Raw genomic sequence first — 25,273 nt, 5'->3', positions numbered from 1 at the left:
CCTAATTTGTGAGCAACGGGTCACAATTATCTATTACTTCATTAAGATTTGTCCCTCCCTGACCTGCTACAACATCATAACTGTAAGAGCACAGCAGGGACTCCACTTCCTGAGAGTGCCTATAAGCACATAATGCCTCCAAATTTGGAACTACACCCAAAGGATGCTGCTAATGGCCTTCTACCGTGCAACCATTGAGAACACACTCACATACACCATCTCATGGTATGCAGGCTGCTCATCTACAGACAAGAAAAAAAAAGCCCTGCAGAGACTAGATGAATCTGCAGAAACAAAATCTAAGGGCTGCCCACTGTCCTTGCCACCTCACACTCCATTCATAGATCCACCAGCATCATCTGAGACCTCTGACATCCTGGTCGTCACATTATTTTAACTGTTGCCCCCTAACAGGTGCAACAGCCCAGCAAAAACATGTGCCTCATGGTTCAGAAAGAGTTTCTCCCCCAAAGCCATCTCCACCCTAAACACACTCACACAAACAAAAAACAATAAGAATAAACAATGAGACTCTTTATTATTTAAACATGCTGCTGCCTGCTTGCACCTTGAGGACCTCTGGCACCAAAAGCAGTGAGTTCAAGCCTTTCACAAAACCCCAAAATGTCCAAAATATCAAGATTTATTTGTATACTGAAACATTGAAATGGTGGATTATTTCGAGGTCAAATTACATGCAATGAATAAAAATGTGTACAGCAAAGATATTGCACCAATAGTGAGCATATTTTATTTGTTGTACTTGGAATAGAGACACATTAAAAATGAAGATGTGGTGAGTTTGAATAATTAACAGCTATTTACAGGAGAGGACAAAATTATCAGCCCCTAAATGAAACAACATTGTTTCACAAAAAAAAAAGAAAGAAAAAAGAAAAAAGAAAAAAAAAAGAAGCTTTTTTAGACTTTGTCCAAAAAAAGTGCTAAATGGGCCTAATGTCTCTACCTGGTGCCTACAAATCACGAAAACTGCCCAGGATTTTTTTTTAATGCCAACAAATCCCAAAACATCATGTTAAGAAAATATAAAACAAAAACAATGAATCTCTGTTGTCATTTTTGATAACTTAAGCAGCCTGGCTTTATCTGCTTTCTATAAGGTTAGAGTTTAAATAAGTGTTACTGAAGGCTGGGATTGTTCCTGTTTCACAGTAAAGTTTAATCCCTTATCAGTCACTCAAGATATACCTAGCTAACTCAAATTAAGGTTTAGACAGCTTATGCATGAGTCCTTCTAGCTTGGCAGGATAAGAAGCAGGACATTGTTTCTACGCATGCGCGCTGCTTGTAAACAAGGAAGTAGACGTACGCTCTAATTCCATCAATGAAAACTATTATGTAGATGTGGCGTCGTAGAGGAACTGTCAACTCGACACAGACACACGTTGTATATCTCTAATTCAGGTAAGAGAGGTACGAGCTTACGACACATATTCAGAATAAATGCAGTAAGGCGTGTGACGTTACGTTATATAGCTTTAGTAAAGAAGCTAATGCTGCAGCTAATTACGTCGGAGCGTTAATAAGCTAGACATAAACAACTAAAACAAGTCAAATAGACGAGCAGCTCACTTAGCAGTCAACTTGTCTGCTCTGCAACTACATTATTTTGTAACGGTAACAACTGTACAGGAAATAGATGGTTAATTCTTGCTATAAATAACTGATTTAAATCAGAGTAAAACAAGACAGTAACTGTCCACACATTAGCTATAACTAAATACTGGAAGGATTTCACTCCTGGGATGATGGAAAACTGTTTCTGTCTACTTTATTTTTTGGGTAATGACTCAATATAGGCTGTACAATTTAATGGCACAGAAACATGACAGGAAAGTAACAGAAAGTGTCACAAGATAGACTACACTTTGTAGTATTCCAGTTCAACAACAACGTGAGACTAAGACAAGTCCCTCAATACAGCCTGTAGTGTTTACATCTCTAAAGTTAAGATAAAGCATGTGCATTAATTCTGTTCCAAGGAAACCATTGTAGCTAGGACTTTGGATTAAACACTAGTGGATCATAAGACCAAATTCTTTCAGAAAAACCATACCACTTTCAACGTTTTAATCCAAAGTTTGCTTAATAGGATGTTCAGCTGTATTATTATATGTTACTACAATTCACATGGTCTAAAAGTGCTGCTTTTATAGACTATTTTTTTTTCCTATTCTAAATATATATACAGTATGTCAAGGACATGAAAGCATACATAAAATTCCATATCATCTGTACGCCCTCCACTAAGGGAATTAGAGCTGGGTGGTACACAGAGGTGGAAAAAGTTCACAACTTTTGTAACTCTAGTAAAAGTACAGTTACTCTGCTTAAATATTACTCAAGTAAAAAGCACTGTTCTATAAATCTACTCATGTTGAAAGTATGTAATTTAAAGTTAACTTTAAGTTCTGAACAGATACCGAGGTGTTGTGCAGTAAAATATGATCTCTCCTTATTGGCAAGAACAACAAGAGAAAAAGAAGAGAAAACACCCTCAGACAACCTCATGAAAGAACTGAGCATGCTCACACCTCTATAATAAATTAAAATACAACAGCAAAACTCACATTATAATTGACAGTGTATAAGAGTAATGTACTCAAGTAAAGGTACAGTTGATCTGGTTAAAGCATACCTAAGTAGGAGTAAAAGGGCTAAATTGTTTATTTCCCCTCAGTTTTTGATCGTACAATTTTACTTTTGCCACATTTAGTACATTTTGTACGTCATAATAAATGCATAACAGTTCCAAATATCAGTAATCTGTCTCTTAAAGTACTTATAAAAAGTATCGTATTGGCCCTGAGAAACCAATATTGGTTGACCTCTGCTAGAGATCACTATTAAGCCCTCTGGAGGTGTCATGAGACTAACTGAATGAAACACAAGTGAAGCAGAGTCCCCACTGACATCCCTGCACAGCTGGCTTGTGTGGGTTAATATTAAAGGATTAACTGTTAAGGGATTTCTTCACTGAGTGCTTATTCTTTCTATAAAGTAGATGTATCATGTGTGTACTTCACATTGTGTGACATTTTAAATTATCATTGTAAATTCCTTAGGTTGTACAGACTTTACCAAAAACCCGACCTCAGTTTCCTCTGTAATATCTACACTACTTAAGAGAAACTGCAATTTGATAAAATTTCCCAAACATGCAAAGTCTAAATTTACAAAGCATATATAGGTGACAAATTCAAGCAGAAAATCTAGGTAAACAACTGGGGGATACAGTGAATGCAGATTTTGTTGTATTGGTGGACTGGCATCGTATTTTAAGACTTTCTATGGTTTATCACATTATTAATCATTCATGTAACCTCACATGCTAATACCAGGAAAAAAGTAAGCTTACCAAATAAAGTTTATCAAAACAATCTTGTGACTTTGCAGAAAAGGTTCTCTCTCTCCCTCTGAATCCAGTCCAGGCGAATACTAATGCATACGCCTACATATTTGTAATTTTGGCATGTGTTTAAACCTGCATATGTTTCTCTCTGATAACATAGGGACATTCAGAACAGCATTGTAAACACTTGCCTCCATTTTTGCTAAATCCACAGTATTCTCTAGTTGCAGTGTGTGCTGCAAAATTACAATAACTATAACCTGGAGCTTCCTTCATCACTGTGGCTCTGTGGCAAGTTGATGTGACAACTGCCTGCAATATAAAAATACAATTTCTGAGAACTCCTCCATGCTCTGTTCGAGCAAGAACAACGGTTTTTATTCACAGATCTCACTCCCTGTGGGGGGCTCAAGTATGTGAATGCATTGAGCTAAAATTTCCCATAAAACAAACTTAGGCCTCGAGGAAGATCACAGCACATAAGTTGTCACGCCTCTGCTGCAGATCAATGTTGTGGTGATTTGTTGGCCCATCTCTGTTTGGTGCAGCAAATACATCAGTGATAATCTGTTAAATAATGTGGAGTAATTTGTCTTTATTCCTGCAGACTGACATGTGCGGTGTTATTACAATTACTGTGAACATGGAAGGCAACATCCCCCATGGCTAAAAAAGAGCACTGGATAAATACAAATTTTCTCCATCTGAACGTAATTACTAAACATTTTCCCTGCAGTGTGCACACAGGTTGCTTGAGAGAGGAGGCCAAGGGAATAATTGGCTTTCATTTCATTCCGTCTATGAACTACGGAGGAGAAAACAACTGTTGTAGAAAAAAAAAAAAACTTGAGGATCAAATTTCTGAGAGCTGCTCTGACAGTGTGCTGCAAACACCTCATTTGATCAGTTCATACTTTCAAAAGAGACGTTCATCTCTGCCTTTGAAACAGAAAAATCATGCTGAGTGAAAAGATGTTTGACATACAGGAATGCTAGTTTTGTGTTACATTAATGAGAGATGAGAGGTAACATAGAGGAAAAGAAAAGGGGATTAGCATGAGCATATCCTGCTCATTAACCTCTTGGTCTTTGTGATCTGTACTGCAGCGTTTTTTAAAACAGGTGTTTTTTGGATGCTTAGAATAAATGTGACATATAATTAAATTTGGCATGTTTGGGCACTATCAAAAAATAATCAACAGCAGAGAGTTTCGTTGAGATACTGTCATTGGACAGAAATCAAAGGTAACTATGAAGATAATAATAATGATGATAACCTTTCTACTTTTTTTCTTCCAAACAGTTTCTAAGCAATAATGAAAGCAGCTAGAAGCAATGTGTTGATTGCTGGAGCTCCAAACAACAAGGTCAAGTATTCACGGCTGGCTGCTGACGATGACGGTTACATAGACTTGCAGGTGAGACTCTTCTTTAGACTTTATTGTGTCTCTGTCATCTCACCATGCTGCTGTATGGATTGCTCAGGAGGATCCAAGCTATTAGTAAACTCTTTACTACTGCAAGCAATTAATGTGAGGTGAATCCTGATTTAACGTCTCCCTGGAAAGACACTAAAGCTGTCTGGTTTTACACCAGAGTCGAAGCTGTCTGGTAAAGAGCAAGTCTGATTAACTTAGTGGTTCTGTTTGTTGTCAGGTTATTTGTTAGGGTTTGACATATGTTTCTCCTCTTGACAGGAACGCATTCTGTAGTGATAACGTGTTGCATGTAAGCAGTGCTATGTGCTGCAGTCAACTATACTCATGATAAAACATCTGTGTCTTTTATTTGTTCTCTTTCAGTTCAAGAAAAGCCCACCAAAGGTCCCTTACAAGGCGATTGCACTGGCAGTGTTTCTGTTTTTGATTGGCTCTTTATTGATAATCTTTGGGGCTCTTCTTCTCTCAGGGACCATAGAGGTTGAGGTGAGTTTGGTCTTTAAATGAAGCAAAATCTCTTAAACATGTAATTACAATGACAGGCTCCCAGTTCATTTTTTCCTTGTGTCAGTACAGCAGGACTGCCGTTGAAATGTGGATACGTTTGAACACAGTTTCTTGTCCTGTTGCTAAAAAGCTTATTGTCAAGCATGTCACATTCTCCTGTACTGTTTGTGTTTCTTAGAACTGACAGTAAACACCCTGTCAGGCCTGTTCCCACAATACACTTCTCTCGAAAATCCATTTGTGACAAATGTGTTTCTGTCTGAGCTGCCTGCCACCTGTCTGTTCTCAGTGTAATTCCTGGTGGGAAGATACCAGTCTATATCATCTCTTTTTTTATATTCTGCTCCTATATATGAGACCCAGAAGCCTTGTAATCACTGTCTGTTAGTTTTTCCATGTATCACTGATGTTTCTCCAAACACTTCTGATTGCATTTTAATTTATCAAGTCTTCATGCCATTTTGGATATGTCTGAAAGTTAAAAGATACATAACTTTCATAGCAGTTAGGTATATGATATAGTACATATTGTATTGTGAAACTTTAGTTTTAGTAGCACTTTAATCTAGTAGACTTGAATTGCCTTGCATTCTATAGTAATAAGTGGTAATTATCAAGTAATATTTCAAGAATAAGGTGTAATTACATAGAAATACGCAGGTATTTTACCAAGTTATAACTTGGTAATATTAAGGAAGTACCTGGTAATAATGTGTAAATTAACTAGTAATTCCTCATAATATTGTGGCAATTAGGGTTACACTATCTTAACCCTTGTAATATTGTGGCAATTCCCTGGTTAATAGGTGGTATTTTACAAAGTAATTTCTTAGAAATAAGATGATCATTTTCTATTTAGGTTGCTTGATAATTCCCTGGTAATTTTTTTTTAATTTGGTCAACAAAATTAAAGTGAGTACTTCCTGAATAATTTTCAAGTATATTTTAGGGTAAGAAAGAGTAGAATTTGCAACAAGATTTCAAGAAATTACTTGATAATTAAAACATTATTGCTAATTAAGTACTTCCTTAATATTACCATATTTCTGAGTTTTAACTTAGTAACTGCCATCTTAGTAAAGATTACCCCTTATTCTTGTAATAACCACTTTATTCTTGAGAAATTACTGGGTAATTACATTTTTTTGCAATAAACTAGCTGGTTAATTAGAGCCCACTAAAATAGTGTTCTTTTTGTTTTTTTTTTTTTTTTATGCTGAGTGCGATTTCAAGCCGACTCTATTACAGTTGTTGCAGAAAGTCAGCTCACAATGTGCAACTGAATCGCTTACAGCTGACGACCATTGTGCACGATTTATGTGCTCATACAGTCTGATGATGCACGACCTGAGTGCTTACACTGTACAAGTGAAGTTAGGACAGACTTACAAAATCAGTGAAGTTTCCTTTGAAAAGGTCTCGCATACTAAGGCTAGAGTCGTATCTAGTAATTCCCCACTCTGCCACTCTCTCTCTCTCTCTATCCCACACACACAAACAGCATTGTCATCCATGTCAGCCAGATGTCCGCGGATGGGAATATGTCCTCCTTTTTTTATTTCCTTTATTATAGTGCAGGTGGGGGGGCATTAGAAAGTCATTCCTGCTGTTGTCTTGATGGTTTAAGATGCTGTCTGACAGCTTACAAAAGATTCTGCTTGTGGTTCTTCTCCCAATATGCGAGTGTTTGGAGTCATATGACCTAAATATCCCAACATGTTAGAAATCTATCCATCAAGTCAGGAAGAGCTGGTCAGGCAATTCTCGGCCACATAAATAAAACTGTAATATAATGTAAAAAAACAGCTTTTGCTTACCAGTCCCCTTGTTTTTCTTAAGATCCCTGGGGATTTTGCAACTTTCTGGGAGACAAAACCAACCTGTTCTCTGCAGCAGAGTTTGTGATTGATATGAATATTTGGAAAAAGAAATGGTGAAACTTTAATGATTTCATCATTGCCAATGAAAAGTTTAATGTGTTCACTGTCATATTTCTTGTTTCCAGCAAATACAATGAAATGAGACTTTTTGATATTTAAAGACAACTTTTTTGTTTGAAACCAAGAAGATTAATTTAAAGTCTTTTGAAAATGATAAAAAAATAAATAAATAAAATTAGGCCACTGTGTTGTGAACCAACAGGCCAAATTTCAGTAATAAAAACAACTCTAAGTAATTAAAATTAAGCTTCAAAATCATGAAATTATACCATATTATCTGCTCCAGGATGGAGCAGATATTATGGAGTGAATGAGCTGAAGCCACACCCCCTCACAAGATGTACGATATTCCCAAATTTAAAAAATGACACCTACCTGGCTCTGTACCACAATAAAGGGACAGAAGTTAGGGATTAAACTGACTGTTTTTTGGCACAAATCTTTCTGTTATGATGCTTTTAATGACCTGCAGGCTACCGTGGCTGACAAATTTGGGAAATTTGCCTCACAACAAACAAAACACAGCACGCTGGCTGTTAACTTTCAATAAGAAAGTGACTTCGACTGACAACAGACTGTAATGAGATGAACTGCTTGGTGATTTTATATAATTGCAGTGTTTGGGGGGTAGTGTAATTCCCCATCAAGGCCAATGATGCCATGGGCTCACATATTTGCCCTGCTCAAATAAAACCAAGCCAGGAAAGAGGTGAACAACTTTCTAATGGTCTAAATCAAAAATTCAGTCACACATAGATCTCAGGGTTTCACATGTTTACAGCAACAGTATTCCAACATATCTAGTGTGTTAAGATACAAAGTATGGAACACTACGGGGATTTTAACAGATAAGATTTAAGGATCTAATGGGAAATGTTAAATCTCTATTTTTGACTAAAAGGTTGGTATTGTTTGATAAAAGTAATGGAAATATAGAATTAGATACTGCAGCACTGTTTTACGCAAATAAGGAATAAGAAAGGTCCCAAAATGAATCCTCGAGGAACACCATATTGGATAATACTTTTTCAAGACTGACAATCATTAAAAAAAACTAAATGTGTTCTATTACGAACATAAACACTTGTAAACATTCTCATGAAATCTGCATTTGAACATATTTCAAAGCAAAATTGAATGATCAACAGTGACAAATGCCTTTGAAAGGTCTAGAAATAAACCAATTGCACACTTATAATGGTCTACAGTGACAAATGCCTTTAAAAGGTCTAGAAATAAACCAATTGCACACTTATTATTGTCTACAGCTGTGAGGTGGCTTTTAGTTTGTCTGACCAGAGCCTTAGACGGCTTTGTAAATGTAGTTTATAAGGGAGGATGGACCAAAATAGAGTAGGAACTCGAAATAAGGGCTTCAAATTGAAAAAAGACTTGCTGTTGCTTGACATTTTTTCAGTAGGTCTGAGTATTGTGTAGTTCTTTATACGATTGAGGTTGAGGTTTGTCAGATACTTTTATCTGATTAGCTCATGTATCTGGGGCTCCATCTGAATGGTCAAATAGTGCATGCTGAAGTGTGTATGAAATATGTGAGCCTTCATTAATTCATTGCCTCTCAAGCCCCCTTTGCAATGACTTCATTGTGCAACCACTCAGCCTTAATGGTCTTGTTTTTTTATTTTTTATTGTTGTCCGGGCTCCTCCTGAGCCCGAACAACAATAAAAAATGTGATACATGCATTATGGTTACATGCATATTTTAAGTATTAATAAAAGGCTGTAGCATTACATCCTGTTGATCAGAAAAAAACATGTGCAAAGAGACTGTAGTTGTCGCTTGCTGTACCTTCATTAGCTGGGAAACTTTTCTGAAAATGCTCTGCTGCATTCTCACATCTTGGAAAATTTACCAAGGGGCTGGCAAAAAATGGCAGCAAAATTCTGGGTAAAGTTGGAAAGAAAATGATCTGGTTGGATCTTTTGTTTAATCTTTTCAGCAGGGCCAGTAAGAATAATAACAGGCAAACAAAGCTAATCCAAATTGTAAAGCTCCTGTTTGCTTTACATTTTTCCATACACATATGATAGTGGAATATAATGATGCCATTAATCCCTGCGTCTAACTCGTACATTTCCCAAAACTGTGTTGTCTAAAATAAACAGTGGCTGAGAACATGACTTGCTTAAATAATCTGCCATATATTTTGCTAAAATTTGGATTCACTATCTTTCTGAGTTTAGAATAAGTACAACTGACAGCAGGTTTGGGCAAACATTCACTGCCAGCTCTGATTCTTGGCGTTTTTGAACACTTGGTGATACAGAATGAAAATATTTCAGTCAGTACTAAAAAGTGTGCCAGTGTGATAGTGCCTCTACTTTGGAAACACAGCAAGACCGCCAACACAGCCTTCAACATTTCAACTCAAGTAGTAATTAAACCACTCACTCTGCTGTTAAATGTATCTTTATAAAGCTGTAATGGAACAGTTCTCCTGACATAACATTGCTTTGTTGCCAGTTTTCACACTGCTTTTGGTTTGACTGTCCAAAAAGGTTGTGTGTTTGTGTGTTAAATATAACTAATAATCCAGATTTTTCATACCTTAGTGTGCCAGTTCAGTGCAGCCCTGTTGTGGTTTTTGATTCTTTAACTCATGACTCTGTGTGGGAGATAATGGAGTCTGCACATATTATAAATTTTCTTTTAATTTTGCAGATTCTGTTTGCAGAAAATTTGATCTGACACCAAGGCAGCATTCTGGCATCCAAGCCTTGTTCCTGCCAATTAGCCCACGGTTGTTAAAAAAGCATATCTATTACTATGAGTTACACAAGGTTCATGTTATAAATAATGCAAGAAAGGGATACAGCCAATGTAATTGCTAGAAGTTCTTGTTTTCAGAAGTTCATATTTTGTTGAATGAAAATGTTTCTGTGAACTGAAGCAAAGTCCAGTGGCCTGTTGCATGAGCTTTGAGTGAGATCTACCATAAGTTATAGTATAAAGTCCTTAACCTATATTGAGACTAAGTAGACTGTTTATTTGTTGTACTAATGCTTCTTGGCAATACATCTTAAACCATTGGAAAGCCTTTTATTTCCCTTTTAAATGGTGCCATATTTGTAAGGAGCATGCATTTGTGAGATGAGCAGCAGAGCTGAGTATGTTGATTGAGCTTATGAAAAATTTGCCATATCTTCTCTGCCAATGCCAAACAGTGTATTCTGCCATTGACTCTTGTTCAGTTTCAATAGATTGGATGATTGAAGTGTGAAGAAACAAGACATATTGGCAATTTAACTATTTAAGAAACAGAGTCCTCAGTAGTGTGTAGAACAACCATACACACCCAAAACGGCCTGGCACCTCCTCCTCATGCTGGTCACACACTGCTGTGGGGTGGGATCCCATTGTTTAACCCGCATTTGTCACAAGTCAGCTAATGTGATTGTGCTGGTCACTCAGGCATGAAAAGCACACCCAAGCTGATCCCACAAGTGTTCAATGGGGTTGAGGTCAGGACTACTGGCAGGCCACTCCATCCTCTCCACTCCCAAATTCTGGCAGTAGTCTCTGATAAACCCCGCTCTGTGGGTGGAGCGTTGTCATCTTGGAGGATGGAGCTCAGTCCCAGACTGTGGAGTTTTGGGATTGCCACTGGTTGCAGAATCTCATCTCGATATCTTTCTGCATTGAGATTGCCTCAAACGATGGCAAGCCACATTTTTCCAGTGAGAGAGATGCTGCCTCACACCATCACACTGCCTCCACCAAAACATGTTCTCTATCAGTGCAGAATCAGCAGTGTCCTTGCATCTTCTCCACCCTACAATCCAACTGCTGTGGGCAGAATCTGGACTCATTGCTAAACATACACGTTTAGGTTCCAGTGCACGTATCAACACCATCACAAAGAGGCCTGACAGTGAAGGGCAGTCATGGCAAGCCTCCTTGCTGCCCTGTGAGAATGGAGAACGGCTGCGCACAGTCTATTCCAGATTGTCTGGGAAGAGTGCCTATTGTCCCATAAACCTTGACTGCAAATCTGTAGAGGCCAGCCTACAGTTCCTGTGCTGCAAGGGTGAAGAAACGGTCTTCTTGGGACACCCAATTCACGGCCTGTCTCTGACATCCCCTGTTATATGGACTTAGCCTTTCGTTTTGAAATGGTACTTGGACTCACTCAGCTTGAAGTTGCCCTATCACACAGGCCCTATCCAGATCAGTCAATCAGGCACCTGAATGTCAGCACCTGGGCGTACAGGAAGCTCAAAACAAGAGTCAATAGCAACATCAAAATAAACTGTTTGGCGTTTGGTGGAACCCATACTGTATACTCTACTGTGGTGCTCACCCTAAAAGATTTAAAAAAGCCAAAAAGCAATTTAACAACAAAGAAATAACCTACCACACTCAAATTTACTTACTTTTTTCTTAAGTTTAGTTAGTGTGTAACTTGCGGTATGATTACACAACAGGTTTATATCTACCAGGACAGAATAGAATGTCTAACTAACAAAAATGACACACGCAAATGACATTTTAATTTCAGGTGACCAATCAGGTGCGACTCTTGGAATTAATGTAATGTATCATATCATATCGTGTTGTGTCATGTCATATTGTATCCTGTAGTATAGCATTGCATCACATCGGTGAAAGGCATTTTTTTAAAAGCAGTGTTTGCAACAGTCTTGTCTTTCAGGCCAAGTTGTCTCTTAAGGCCGGCTCAGACTACACAGTTCTTTTGGTCGTTCACGATGGCATCATGTCAGACTCTGCGACCAAAATCTTGTCCCGTCTCGGCCGATAGCCTGGCCACATTACAAGAGTGGTCGGGACCGCTCAGTGTACGCTGACGTCACCACTGTCTCCGCGACTGAGTGCGAGTTCACAGGTTGTTGGGGGGCGGGCCAAAAAGTGTCCATCACTCTACAACAGAAGCGCTCTATGTGATTGTAGCTGTCTTTTTGCTCCAAAAAAAAGGAAAGTTTGGATTATGGCTAATAAGTATGGATGTATCAAAAGGAGGACAATATGGACTGGCTGGCTCTCCTTCAGATAGAACTCAAGGTATGCGTGTGATAATGTAAATAAAATAAAATAAAATGTACACATTAGTTTTAGGGAATAAAAGGGGATAAAGGGGTAAATCTTGGAAATGATGATGCAAAGATAATGAGCAAATGTTCATCTGTTAGACGTCGGGATTTACGTTGTTACTGTCAGGTCAGGGTGTCAAACTGGAAGATGTTTTACGAAAAATTCTGACATGCTAGTCTTGTGGAATCATGGTCGTGAGGAACCGTAAGGAGTCTTGGATGCGTTGTTAATTATGTCACACTACAAGATAGTTTGTCGTTCCCGATTCTCAAAATGGGGCCCGAATTTTGACGATGAGCTGCGACGTCGCAGTCAGGCTTAAATCTGTCTGAATTCGTGTAGTCTGAGCCGGCCTTTAGCTGCTCTTAACAGACTCAAAACTTGTAATAACTTTGGTTCACCACCATTACAGCTGCCAAAATGTCTGAATCAGTCTTAATCTTGTAAAGCATTGTGATTAGATGTTAACCAGAGCCTGCACCCTTTATCTAAAACTAGCGTATCTTACCAACCTTGACAATTAGTGATGATGAAGTTGTGAATTACAACTTAAGGTAAAGTAGATTTTCTGATTCCTAATTATTGAACAAAGGAAAAGGATCTGCACTTGTGGAAAACAAAAGCAGGAGTACAAAAACAAAGTCACCATTGATGTCAGAGGGATGTAATCTATCAGGAAGAATGCACTGCTGAAGCTGGACAACTGATCAAACCCTCTTCCCCTCCTCAAATTATCACACTTTTAAAAAGATACACCATGACCACCATATTCTACATTAGACTTTACACTTACAGGGAGATTTTTGCATGATTTAAGTTGCAACTTCTGCACTCAGTGGGAAAATCGTGATACAACACTTCAACTATTGCACGTTAAAACCTAGTGAAACCTAACTTTTAAACAAGGCTGATTTTTAGGGTGGTTTTGAAGATCATTTTGACTGATGTCACAATATCTGTCGCACCCAAGCCCAAACAGCAAAAAGGAAACGTTACTTACAGGATGCATGAACTAAAGTAACACTCTCGTCCTCAAATGTCCTGCAGTTATTTGCAATCTACATGCTACATGTCTACATGGTTATATCCTGTTGTGCAGTGGGGTGTACTAACAGGAAAGGCTAATATAGACTTCTATCATATGCCAAAAGACCTGGAACGATAGCAGAAGTGGATCAAAGCCATACATTGGAAGAACTGGCAGCATGCAAAGTAAACATGACTGTGTTGTGCATATTTTGTACAAGGAAAGCTTGGAATGATTGAAATGTCAAAATTAGATACCTGCAAATAATTTTATGAAGTGTAAAACAGCAAAGCAATGTCTCATTTGCAACAGAAGCACTAAATAGGCTAATACTTGTAAATACCAGTGTTATGATTTAAAACATGAACACTGTTTACTGGTGAATCTCAACCAAATGCAATGTTAAAATAGAAAGAGTTTGATTTTTTGTGTAATTTTTCATTAAATACATGTCTGATGTGATGATATACAAGTGCATCTTAATAAAGAGAATATCGTGACAAGGTTATTTTTCCTTTTTTAATTCGAGAAGTGAAACCTCTGTATATTCTAGATTAATCATTTCCAAATTTAATATTTCAAAAAAATTTTTGTTGTTGTTTAAATCTTGATGATTACGGCTTACAGATGTATAATTATTGATAGATTGTTAATAGCAGAGCTTCTCTGTGATTAAAATCAAACCAAGGCCCGTCAGGAGATGTGCAAAAACATCTTTTCTGCCAGGACAACCTTTTGGTGTGGCTCTTTGCTCTTGTTTTAAAAAGAAACATGGCCCAGTTCCAGTTAAACTGCCACTTTCCAACAGCTACATCCGAGCTAGTAGCTACTGCAGCAGCAGCCTTTTAAATCACTGGCAAACTCCAACTGTACAGATTGCAAACTCATTCTGAAGCAAGCTGGGTGAAGAGTGAAAACATCCTTTCCATCATGAAAAGCTTTAAGTGTGGCTCTCTGCTCTTGCTTTAATGAAGAAAAGTTGTCCAGTTCTGACAAAACTGACACTGTGGCTAAGTCCGAGCTAATCAGTCCTCTCGCAGACATTGCAAATACCCACTCACACAACACCTAACCCTTTCTCCTTGCAACTATCACATACTCATGCTGAAGCAGTTCGGCAGAAGAGCAACAGTGTCCCATGAAAAAAGTGTTTTTTTCCTCTTTGTTTCATACAGAAACATGGTCAAGTTCTAGTAATACTGACGTTATACTAAAGCTACTTCCTAGCTAATCACCTCATTGGAGGGAGCCACTGCAAATGGCTTAAAGTCCAGCTAAACCCCACCCGTAGCTACCGCCTCGTTCTTTTCAAATGATGTTGATTGGTCCAAACAGTGTTCAGTTTGGCACAAACGGTGTGGATTGTAGATGGAGTCTGGCAAATCCATCTGCTCTGCAAGGTTAGCTACTTTTATGGCTGTTGGTAGTTGGTAGTTAGTACCACTACTGTCTACTGTGGTGGCATCATGGTAGTCTTTTTCATTATCATCCTAGCTAGTCATGTTAATATTTTATTGTTCTGTTCTGTATTTTATACTGCTACCATCATTATTGACACTTTGGATATCCTACAAAATGGGAGATAGGTTTATGGCCACCACTGCCATATATCTGTCTTTTGTTTGTTGTTTCTCCTGTCCCTCTCCTCTTCCTGCTTTTCTCTCTCCTACCTCTCTCCAGTCCCAGCACTGCTTTGGCCAGAGTCATTAGATAACTTTGGCTTTAAATTAGCTTTATACAAACAAAGATTGGTTGACTGAAAAATTGATGACCACAGGAGGTCTATAGAGGTGACACGCCTTCTGATTGAACTTGTTTTGGCTAAGATATGCTTGTTTAGCAAGCTGGGCAGAGAAAGTACTTCTATTTTTAAGTGGTTAAAACACATGGGATTACTCTGCCTACTCCTGTTTTTATGTTGAAACCAGAAATCTTCCCTAGGAAGGCTGTACATTCAGATTGCGCACTAAAGCTGAGCTGAATTTCCAGTGTGAATTTTTGGTCTTTTGTTGTTTTATGAACACCTCCATGACCTTCAAGCAAAGCACAAAGCTTCTCTTTCAATATATTTCATGAATAAAATCAGCATATTATATACTTTCTAAGGATGAAGAAGAGTGCACTTAGGATTTGGTTCTGGCCAAGGCTGACTTCTTCCATAACTTGTCAAAAACTCCCAACAGCAGGTTTAAAATGCCTATTTTTTTATTCTTAAGATGCACAGATTAGTCTAAAAAGAAGGTCATTCTCTGCTTTCCTCTTGTAAAGAATAGACACCATCTGAATGTGAATCCCCTGAATTCATTAGTAGATGGAATTTGTCTTTAGGACAACAAAAAACCCATCTGCTGTTGAAGACCATGAGATGTTTTAAAGAGAGTTTGTTAAAAAGCAGAAAAAATCAAATTAAAAAGGATTTATTTTGGTCAACATCTAGAAAACACATCTGTTAGTGTCATATCAGATGATATTTTGGAGGCCATCCCCTTGATTTTTGGGTGTTTTGGGATGTAGACCCTACCAAAAAAACATGGTTTTTAATTATTAATAAACATTCTACATCCATTTCTTTTCATAAAAACCTGCAGTAAGATCTCAGTCTTTATCATGACCCATTCAGCAGCAAGTCATTTCAAAAAAACACCAAGGGGCATTGAAGTAACCCAGTGCACAAGGCTGCCATCTGGTGGTGAAATGGAACAAAACACTTGGCAAAGTGCCTCCCAGTGGTTTAGCTGCTGTGTGTATGACACGTCTGATGATTTACATGAAACCAGATCTCTGACGGATGAAGTCATCTTGTGTGTGTGCCTCCTCCACGCTCTCTTCCTTCAGATGGGGGTTTATGTCGTGCTGACAGGCGAGGAGGAGATAAGTAGCCTGATGAGTACATTAAAGACTCCGTTATGCTCCTTCCAGCAACTCATTACCAACTAAAATATTCTAATAAATGATGTACAACACAGCTCTAAAGTACGTCAAACCACATTAACACAAAGACATGCCTGCATGTAACTCTTCATGTCATGATTCTTTGTTTTATTTTCAGCATCCAGACCGCACCATCCCTGTCATCATCATCGGGCTGCTTGTTTTCCTCCCTGGGTTTTACCATTTGAGAATCGCCTACTTTGCTGCAAAGGGTTACCGGGGTTACTCATACGAAGACATCCCAGATTTTGGTGACTGAGCTGAAAGTCGACAGCTGATTGGTGGATTATCCTTTTTATTTTGAGACTGTTACCAGCTCTTTACTTGGAGCTTCTGAATGTATGTAGCAAATTAAACTCTATCTCCATGCTGTCAGTGCAAACAGTGCACTGCTTGCTGTTGTCACCTCTTTTTTGTTATAATTTTATAATCTTTTATTAATCAGCTCTTAGAAGCTTTACAGACCTTAGATGCTTTTTATATCTATACTAATGACAGTGAGTCAAATACTTGATGAGTAGAGGACGTCAGACCAGCAATAGTTCAGCAGCATGTCACTCTTGAACACCACTTATCATTCTTTCAAAAGAATGTTACAATCCTTGTCTGTGTGATGAAACGGCGTAGACTGATGCCTTTTAGAAAATACTTTTAGAAAATACTTAATCAGGATGGCTGAAAATCTTTGTGTTTTTGCACAGCTGTTTTTGTAGCATATCTTAAACAGATATTTAATTCTCCTGAAGGATTATATTTTTAAGTGCTGTCCAAAGATTGTTGAAGTGCTGAATATTTTTCGTGCTTAGTCATTCAACTGTTGGATATCAAAGAAAGCTGTATTTTTACATACTTTTGGCTTGATTTGAACGAAATGAAATAAAAGTAAAATGCTCATGATCTAAGTCTGTCATGTTTTCTGCAGAATCTTTAGGTAGTATCATCATAATGGACCAGTATAAAGGTTAAACTGTTTGGATTACTTTGATTACAGCAATGACTGCATTGTATTTGCCACTGTACTTATTTCTTCTAACTCTAACTTATAAAAGGCCTCCATGAACAGATGTCGCAGATTTATTATCAACAGTTCAATAACTGAGGACAGGAGTGCTCCCTGGACTGATAAAATGGCACATTCGAGGTACCTGTTGAAAAGCAGTCATTAAAAAGACAATATAGGTACCCTCTTTTAACAATGACAATACATTAATTTCAGCAGTATGGTCATGCAAACCTTTAAAAGAACAAAAAAATGACAATTATGGCATCAGGCCTTCACCAGGAAGTGTCAAGGCAACAACCTTTGCTTCAAGGAGGACAGGGCATCTAATCACTGATAAAAGCCTCCTTGAGCATTGAAAATTTAATTTAAATTTTTACTGAGGTAAGGAGGTCACTGTATTAATTTAAAATGTAAAAGCAGGATGTCATTAGGTATTTCATTCTAGCTAGCAACAGCAAAATACAGATTATCAAGGAACTTTTTTTGTTTGCACACATTAAGAAGCAGGGAGCTGTTTATTTGGAGCATACAAAAATGTTTTCTACTGCAATTTTGATTATTTCCTCGATAACAAAACAAATGTCAGGCACTTTCCCAATCACCCAAAACGATGTAGTCTCATCCACTCAAATCCCCCTCTGTCTAGACACTCTGCAGTGATGGTTGCCCTTCTGAAACTTGGTCCAATCTACACACAGGATCCCTGGAGGTCAGTCAGAGTGACCATCAGGTTCTTGGTCGCCTCTCCTACTAAGGCCCTTCTCCCCCCTTCAGTCAGTAACCAGTTCTTTTAAGAGTCCTGGCGGTGCCAAACTTCTTCCATTTGAGAATCATGGAGGCCACTATGATCTAGGGAACCTTCAGTACAACAGATTTTTTTTGCAGCCTTCTCAAAATCTGGACTGCAGCTGCAACATTACAAAATTGACAAAAGTGAAGGGGGCCTGAATACTTCTTAATGCACAGTAAACACAAAGAGTACACAAATTTGGTATCTTTTTTATGAATTGGAGCAAAGGCAGGGAGAAACGCAGATTAAATAGGCAGTCTTTTCAACTTTTCTGATCATGGTAACCACTTAGATTCAACCTCACTAACTCCTCAAAAACACATTAACTAGGATCATTTGACTAAATAGTCATTTTGTACATGCACTCCAGCATGTTTTTTGATCAATAACAGTATTAAACTCCGTGTTTCAATGAATAAACACTTTGAGGCCGTCTCCTGGCTCAAAATCAATGTTTTAGACCACACTAGTGTAGCAGTTCAGCACTCATTTGAATGGTAAATGTCAATTTTCCAATCATAAATCTGAATGCACTATATATATACAGTGCTTAACAAATTTATTAGACCACCTGTCATATTTGTCTCAGAGACCATCCAGCATCATGAAGTGCTTTAATGCAGACTCTTTCATTTTCAGTGAGCTCTCCGCGTTTTACCATTTTGAACAGGAATGAGCAATTTCAAACTGAATTCAGTGAGCCGGCTCACTGGGCTTCTCCGAGAAGTCAGAAATTAATCAAGCATAACATTCAACCTCTAAAACTAATTTTTCTGTTCAGGAATGCAAGTAAATAACTATAATTTGACATATTAATCAAGAAATATTAATAATGGGCTTTACTATTTTTTTCAGTTTTTTTGTAAATCAGTCAATTTTAAAATTCATGGATAACAATAATAATAATATTTTAGCATTAAAAATATCATTTGGGTTAAAGAGCTTCAACATATTGATGTATTAACCATTGCAGAAACATAAAAAATTATTTTGGTAATTACCAATGCCATTAATTTAGGGCAGCTGTGGCATAAACCTTACTTTGGTTAGGGTGGTACAATAAATTTGTTAAGCACTGTTTATATATATATACACAGCACTACATCACTTGAAATTTACATTGAATACAACTGAATGACCTTAAGATGAGGGGCTTACAGAGTTTTTGTTGTCATTTATGAGACCATCTAATAAATAATATTCCCAAGATTAAATAAAGAAATAGATTTCTTTTTTGTCATATCAGTCTATAAAAATGTTTCTATTAGAAGCATGAAAGAGGAAAGAAAAAAAACTAAAAAAAGTTTTTCCGCTATTTGACCCGTTTTAAAGAAAAATAAATCGATGAAAACAATGTGGATATTATTTTTTTACTCTATAAAGTGTAAGTCTTGTTCCTGCTAAACAATTCCAATTCAACTGTAACTTTTTCCCCCTGGCTTGGCCTCCAACATCAGGTAAAGGACACCCTCTTGTGGTTAGCATTAGCTGGATATCATCTGGGATTAGGGGGGAAACAGCTTTTCATCCTGTGCCTGCACAAACAAACTCTTTCATTAAAGCTGCATTGGCTTAAAACATTAAAGAGCTTTCGGGCTGTCGCAGAGCCTTCAATTAATGTGGTTTGAGTCGTTTGAACACGGGAGAACAGCGGCAGCCACAGGAGGGAGGGGAGGGAGGGTGTGGGGTGTGTTAAGTGGGGGAGGGGGTGGGGGTTGCTGGACTCTGACGAGCTCGTGAGGGAGCAGCAAAGTGCGTCGATGCTTCACTGTCACCTGTACGTGAAATGAACACCTGTTGCCGGCGGGGTTTAAAAAGAAAAGCGCTCATCTTACAGGTAGTTTGAAACGCCACAAAGGAAAAAGACCTGCTTTTAGCTAGCCACACAGTGACCTGGCCTTCACACGGAGAAAAACTAACGCACAAGTTGGACTTTTAGGGAGCCTACGAAGGATGTGGTTGTAAAAAGAAGTATCACGACGGCAGCCAGTAACCGAGCTACATGTACAGGTAGGAACATAGCCTTTGAAAGAAAGAAATGACATAGAAACTCAGCAGTTAAACATTATTCAAGTGTTTCTACCTGAAGCTTTGAAAGGAGATGTCAGCCCAAATTGTAAAGGCTAACCTGTCTGACTCATTGAATTTCCTCCCAGTTCTCTAACCTGCGTCACGCATTAAGACGTCAGTAATGCCATTTCCATAGGAGCTTCATTCTTAGTGATGGACATTTAAAAGCTCCGTAGCTCTTAACGCAGTCACTAAGGCTCGGTAATAAGTCTATAATCACTTCAGATGGGAGTAATAGTACAATTCTTATAAATTTAAGTGTATTTTATTAAGTGCATTTTGGAAACGTGGTAATGAAAGTTTTGGACAGTGTCAACACATGAAAATGTTGAGAAGGTTTTTTTTTTTGACAGTATAGAACATTTTTAAGAGCTTACATAAAACCTTCTATCATTAAAAACAAAAACCTCTCAGTATTGGGTGTCTAGGCTTTATATATAGTGATGAGACTTTAAACAGGAAATTTTAAAATTGAATTATACTGGAATCATATCAAAGTTTCTAATGCTAGTATTGTGACAGCAATTTTTTATTCATTAACAGAAAAACAATATCCAAATAAATATTATGTTTTACCATTGAGCTACAAAGATTTTGATATTATCATTGGTCTTTATCACCACTTTTAGAAGACCAGTTCAAAATCCCATATAAAAACTAGGTCTGTGTTAATCATTTACTTAACGTCTCATGTTTACATTTTCTGATACTGTTGTAATGAGGTTATCAAGGTATGATAACATGTGAAACTGACATTTGAACCCTTTAAAACTAGGGTAAAACAACTTTTAAACATACAGCATTCAAGTACTTTTAACCACTAAATTTGCAACAGTTACTGTGAAGGTTGCTTATAGACAGCGGTGGAAAATGTTAAAAGATTTTTGTACTCGGGTAAAAGTATATTTAAAATTTACTTCCGTAAGAGTAAACGTACAGCTCTATAAATCTACTTAAGTAAAAGTAAAAAGTATTTGATTTAAAGTTTACTGTAAGTACTAGAGTCCAAAGAGTAAAATATGATCTGTCCTTTTTGGAAGGAACAACTTGAGAATAGATCTCCAATTAGGTTGTTCAGGCTAAGTCACATAGAGTCAAATTAAACACTTTAAAAGTGTTACATTGGTCCACACAACACAAAGTTAAATTACACTTTTGCAAGTGTTTTACGGCAGAACTGCAGTAATTCCTGAAATCTGTTGCAAGGTGAGTCTCCTCTGGCAAGAACAAAGAGAGTCAACCTTATAGCAAGGCAATGCATACTGATGCACTATGTCCTTTAAGGCCGGCTCAGACTACAAAGTTTTCTTTGGTCGTTCACGACGGCACCATGTCAGACTATGCAACTAAAATCTTGCCTTGTCTTGTCACCACTGTCTCTGTGACTGTTTGAAAGTTCATCGGGGGGCAGAACAGAAGTGCTTTATGTGATTGTAGTGGTCTTTGCTCACAAAAGAAAAAAACAAGAAACAAAATGTAATAGAATAATAACAATATGTAGATGCATTAGTTCCCTGGAGGGAAAAAAAGCAGGGATTCTTGTGAATGATGATGCAAAGATAAGGAGCAAATGCTTTGCTGTTGGTAGGCATCAGGATTCACGTTTTTGGCAGCAGGTCAAGGTGTCAAAGTAGATGACGAAGCAAGAAAATTTCTGACATGCTAGTCTTGTTGAATCGTGATCACAGGGCATCTTAACCTTGCAAAGCAGATGGATTCTCCCGTTTCCGTGTTTCGAATCCATCTTGCAAAGCTCCCGTCTGAACCGTTTGGGCCCGGTTAGAAAGTGACAGGACCAATCAGCGACAAGGGACAGTGCTTTCGGGCGCAGAGTCGTGACGTATGCAAGCAGCAACACGAGGCCAGTGCAGATATGGCAGAAGACATTAGTGTGGATGCTGCTAAAGCATCAGTCTTATCAGAACTTGACAACATTTCTTTGTTAAAGGAAGAACAAATAACAGCATTGAGTCCTTTTTTTTTAAAAACAACAAAAGTCGTGTACTGACGTTGCCATGGTTCGCATTATGCAGTTCTCTATATTACTCTAGGAGCGGCTACAACATCACGTGTTTTGTTGCTCTGATTGGCCTGTACAGATGTGACAGACAGAACGTTTATCTAATCACCCTCAGAGTTTTTTTTTCCAAAGGCTCTGCCCTTTTCCAAATGAGGTTTTCTAGATGGATGTGTGAAACACATCCATCTGACATGTCAGGTTAAGGGCATCTTGGACGCATTGTTAATTATGTCACACTACAAGAGTGTTTTCCAGAGTGCAAAATCAGGCCCAAGGTTCGATGATGAGCTGTGGCGTTGCAGTCGGGCCAAAATCTGGCTGACTTGTGTAGTCTGAGTCAGCCTTTAGGAACACCTAAGGTCGCAGGTGGAAATTCTAACTCAGTGGAAAACTTCACTCATGGTGAAAATGTGTCTAAGAACAAAAACAACAATACACTAGAAACACAATCAAAGGAACACCAGCAGGACTCACTGTACAACAGGCAACATCCAAACATATCTAAAGACTCAGCCCAAGGGAATGATGGGGGAACTCTGTCCACACATCCCTCCAGGTTTAAAAATACAGCGGGCAGAGCTTTGATCTAGTGACTCTATAGAGTTGAACAAACACTGGTTTGATCAGAACTATTTCTCTCAGAATGGGAGTTAAAATCAACTCTGAAATGTTTAACCCTGAGATATCAACACTCCAGATTTGACTGTGAACAACAGCTGAACAACTCTGTGTGCTACTGTGTAGTCAACAAACTACTAGAGTATTGTACTCAAGTAAAACTGAAGTGACTCTGGTTTAAACTTAAGCAAAAGAAAACGTACTGATTTCAAAATGCACTCAAAAAGTACAAGTACCTGAAAAAAACTACTTATTTTCAGTATTCTGAGTAAATGGAATTATTTACTGTCCACCTCTGCTTATAGCCATTTATGAAAATGGCATCCGAGTGTGAAAAATGTGCACATCCCATAGATGAGAAAGCATTTTTTGTTTCTACATAAAAAATACTTAATCTGAGACTTATGCGATATGTAGATTGCATAAGCTCATTTGTGATTACAAAAACTCAGACAAGAGCACTTTTAATGATTTCTGACCCAAAAGGGGCACAAACCAAGAAAATGCCTTTCATTTTCTACCCTAGTCGGTACATGGAACAGATTTCTGTTTTTTTCACCCTGAATTCATTAGAATTATGGATTAAATAAAGTCAGATAGAATTCTCATCTTTTCATGCTGTTGGCTTTGTGAAACTACAGATCCATTTTTATATCATATATTCTCATGAGCTCCCCCAGACTGAGCCTGTTTTACCATTTCACAGTCTATTTCTGCTTTGATTGTGCCTGTTATGATGGCAGATGGGCTCAGCTTTCCATATTTTGATATTTCCCATCATTAGAGGATGGATACTGGAATTAAATTCTAGCACATACTGTTTTTGATGGACAAGAACTAGTCAAACATGATATGAATAACGCCTGTTTGGATGTTGAAAGCACTTCAGATCTGCTAGTTAAAGGACTGAAGCAGATGCAAATGAGTGCCTAGAAAGTACTATTAAGTCCATACCAGTATTTTTGCATGATATTCCCATTGCATGACTGAAGACTCAAAGGACTGCTGTGATGTTGATGCAGATATGTTTCATAAGTGAAGATTCGTTTGTCTGACAATGATGCTACTTTTGACATGAATCAAAGGAGACATTGATGATAACTGCGATAAATTATCCATGTCCAGAAAGTCTCTGATGTACTGTAATGACATGAAGGGAAACAGACAACTGCCAGATTGATGATTAAACACAATTAAAAGTGGCAGTGATGTAGAAACAAATGATACCTGCAGAGCTCCTGAAAATCCTGTCCTTAATATTTTTAACTTTTTCTTAATGTTTCTATTGCTTTTCTTGTGTGAAACTGCAGAAAAGAATGAAAAAGGACAAACCTTTTTTCAATCTAGTTTCACACATTTGAAAAAATTGGCTTTATGGGGATCAAACAGATGTGTTTCGATTCAAATTAACATTGTTGAGTGCAGATTGGTTGAAAATATGTGACTTCACCCTTTTACAAAAGTGCCACAGCTATTCATAAAAGGAAAAAGAGAGCTTTTTTAGCTTTTGTATCGAACAGGTCCATGTTGTTCCGGGTAACTCACAGCAAGAAGCAGAGAAGAAAAAAAAAACATTTTTAAGGCTGTTAGTGTAAATGAGTAAATGTACTTCTGCTATGCTTCTTCACTACATTACCTAGAGTGAAGTTTGACTGATATTGTGCTGTCAAGGCTCACTCTTTACCAAATAATCTTGTTTTGCCCGGAGTGTGAATCATCTCAAATGACTCAGACATGATTCAGACGTGAGCTCTGGATCCAATTTCTTAAGACTCAGAAAATCACAATTTCTTCCTGGACTTTCGTGTTTGAACTAGGGCTATGAAATGATTAATTTTTTAAACTGCAATCACTTGATAAATTGACTGTAAGTTGTGAAAATTATATTTTTAATTGCAAGTTTAATATTAAATTATTTTGCATTTCAAAAAACTGTGTCCACGGACAATGTGGAGTAATTCTTACTGGCGTCTAAGTTTGGACTTCAAATGAAAGCAAAGACATTTATTTTAGGATCTTAGCATTGACCTTTACCTTTGAAATGCTGCTACACTAATGTGGTCTAAAACATTGGTTTTGAGCCAGGAGACAGCCTGAAAGTGTTTATTCAGCGAAATACAGAGTTTAATACTGTTACTGATTAAGAATCATGCAGGAGTGCATGTACAAAATGACTCATTTTAGTAAAATGATCCCAGGTATTGTACTTTTGAGGAGTTTGTGAAGTTGAACCTAAGGAGTTACCATGGACAAAAAAGTTAAAATGACTGCCACTTTCATATGGATTTCCCCTGCCTTTTCTCTGATTTATAGAAAATACACCAAATTTGTGTACATTCTGTGTAGATATACAGTGAATTCAGAAAGTATTCACATCCCCTCCACCTTTGTAAATTTTGTTATGTTGCAACAGTCAAAAAAATTATTTTAATTCTCATGAATGTACACTCAGTACCCCATCATAACAACTTGAATACAAAATTTAAA

General features: G+C 37.7%; 2 protein-coding genes across 2 annotated transcripts in view; both read left to right on the top strand.

Moving 5' to 3' along the window:
• Positions 1-1,297: 1,297 nt before the first annotated feature.
• Positions 1,298-17,172, top strand: LOC121525300 (transmembrane protein 230-like). Its single transcript, XM_041811202.1, has 4 exons — positions 1,298-1,425; positions 4,677-4,791; positions 5,176-5,298; positions 16,404-17,172. Exons 2-4 carry the CDS (start codon positions 4,690-4,692, stop codon positions 16,542-16,544), a joined length of 366 nt encoding a protein of 121 aa, XP_041667136.1. The 5' UTR covers positions 1,298-1,425; positions 4,677-4,689; the 3' UTR covers positions 16,545-17,172.
• A 2,715-nt stretch (positions 17,173-19,887) lies between these two features.
• Positions 19,888-25,273, top strand: part of igsf9a (immunoglobulin superfamily, member 9a) — a 95,522-nt gene continuing 90,136 nt past the window's right edge. Inside the window, exon 1 of the mRNA XM_041810322.1 lies at positions 19,888-20,088. The gene's annotated coding sequence lies outside the window, so the exon portion shown is untranslated. The remainder of the gene's footprint in view (positions 20,089-25,273) is intronic.

This window comes from Cheilinus undulatus, linkage group 17 (genome assembly GCF_018320785.1).
Source record: "Cheilinus undulatus linkage group 17, ASM1832078v1, whole genome shotgun sequence".
In the NCBI taxonomy this organism is placed as follows: domain Eukaryota; kingdom Metazoa; phylum Chordata; class Actinopteri; order Labriformes; family Labridae; genus Cheilinus; species Cheilinus undulatus.
Note: the sequence above shows the minus strand (reverse complement) of the source record. Positions and strands in the feature narration are given on the sequence as shown.

Excerpts from the sequence above, each read along its gene's own strand:
- LOC121525300 (XM_041811202.1), top strand. The coding sequence starts at position 4,690 with ATGAAAGCAGCTAGAAGCAATGTGTTGATTGCTGGAGCTCCAAACAAC. Across the intron at positions 4,792-5,175 it reads ACGGTTACATAGACTTGCAG|TTCAAGAAAAGCCCACCAAA; the intron begins GTGAGACTCTTC and ends GTTCTCTTTCAG. Across the intron at positions 5,299-16,403 it reads CAGGGACCATAGAGGTTGAG|CATCCAGACCGCACCATCCC; the intron begins GTGAGTTTGGTC and ends TTTTATTTTCAG.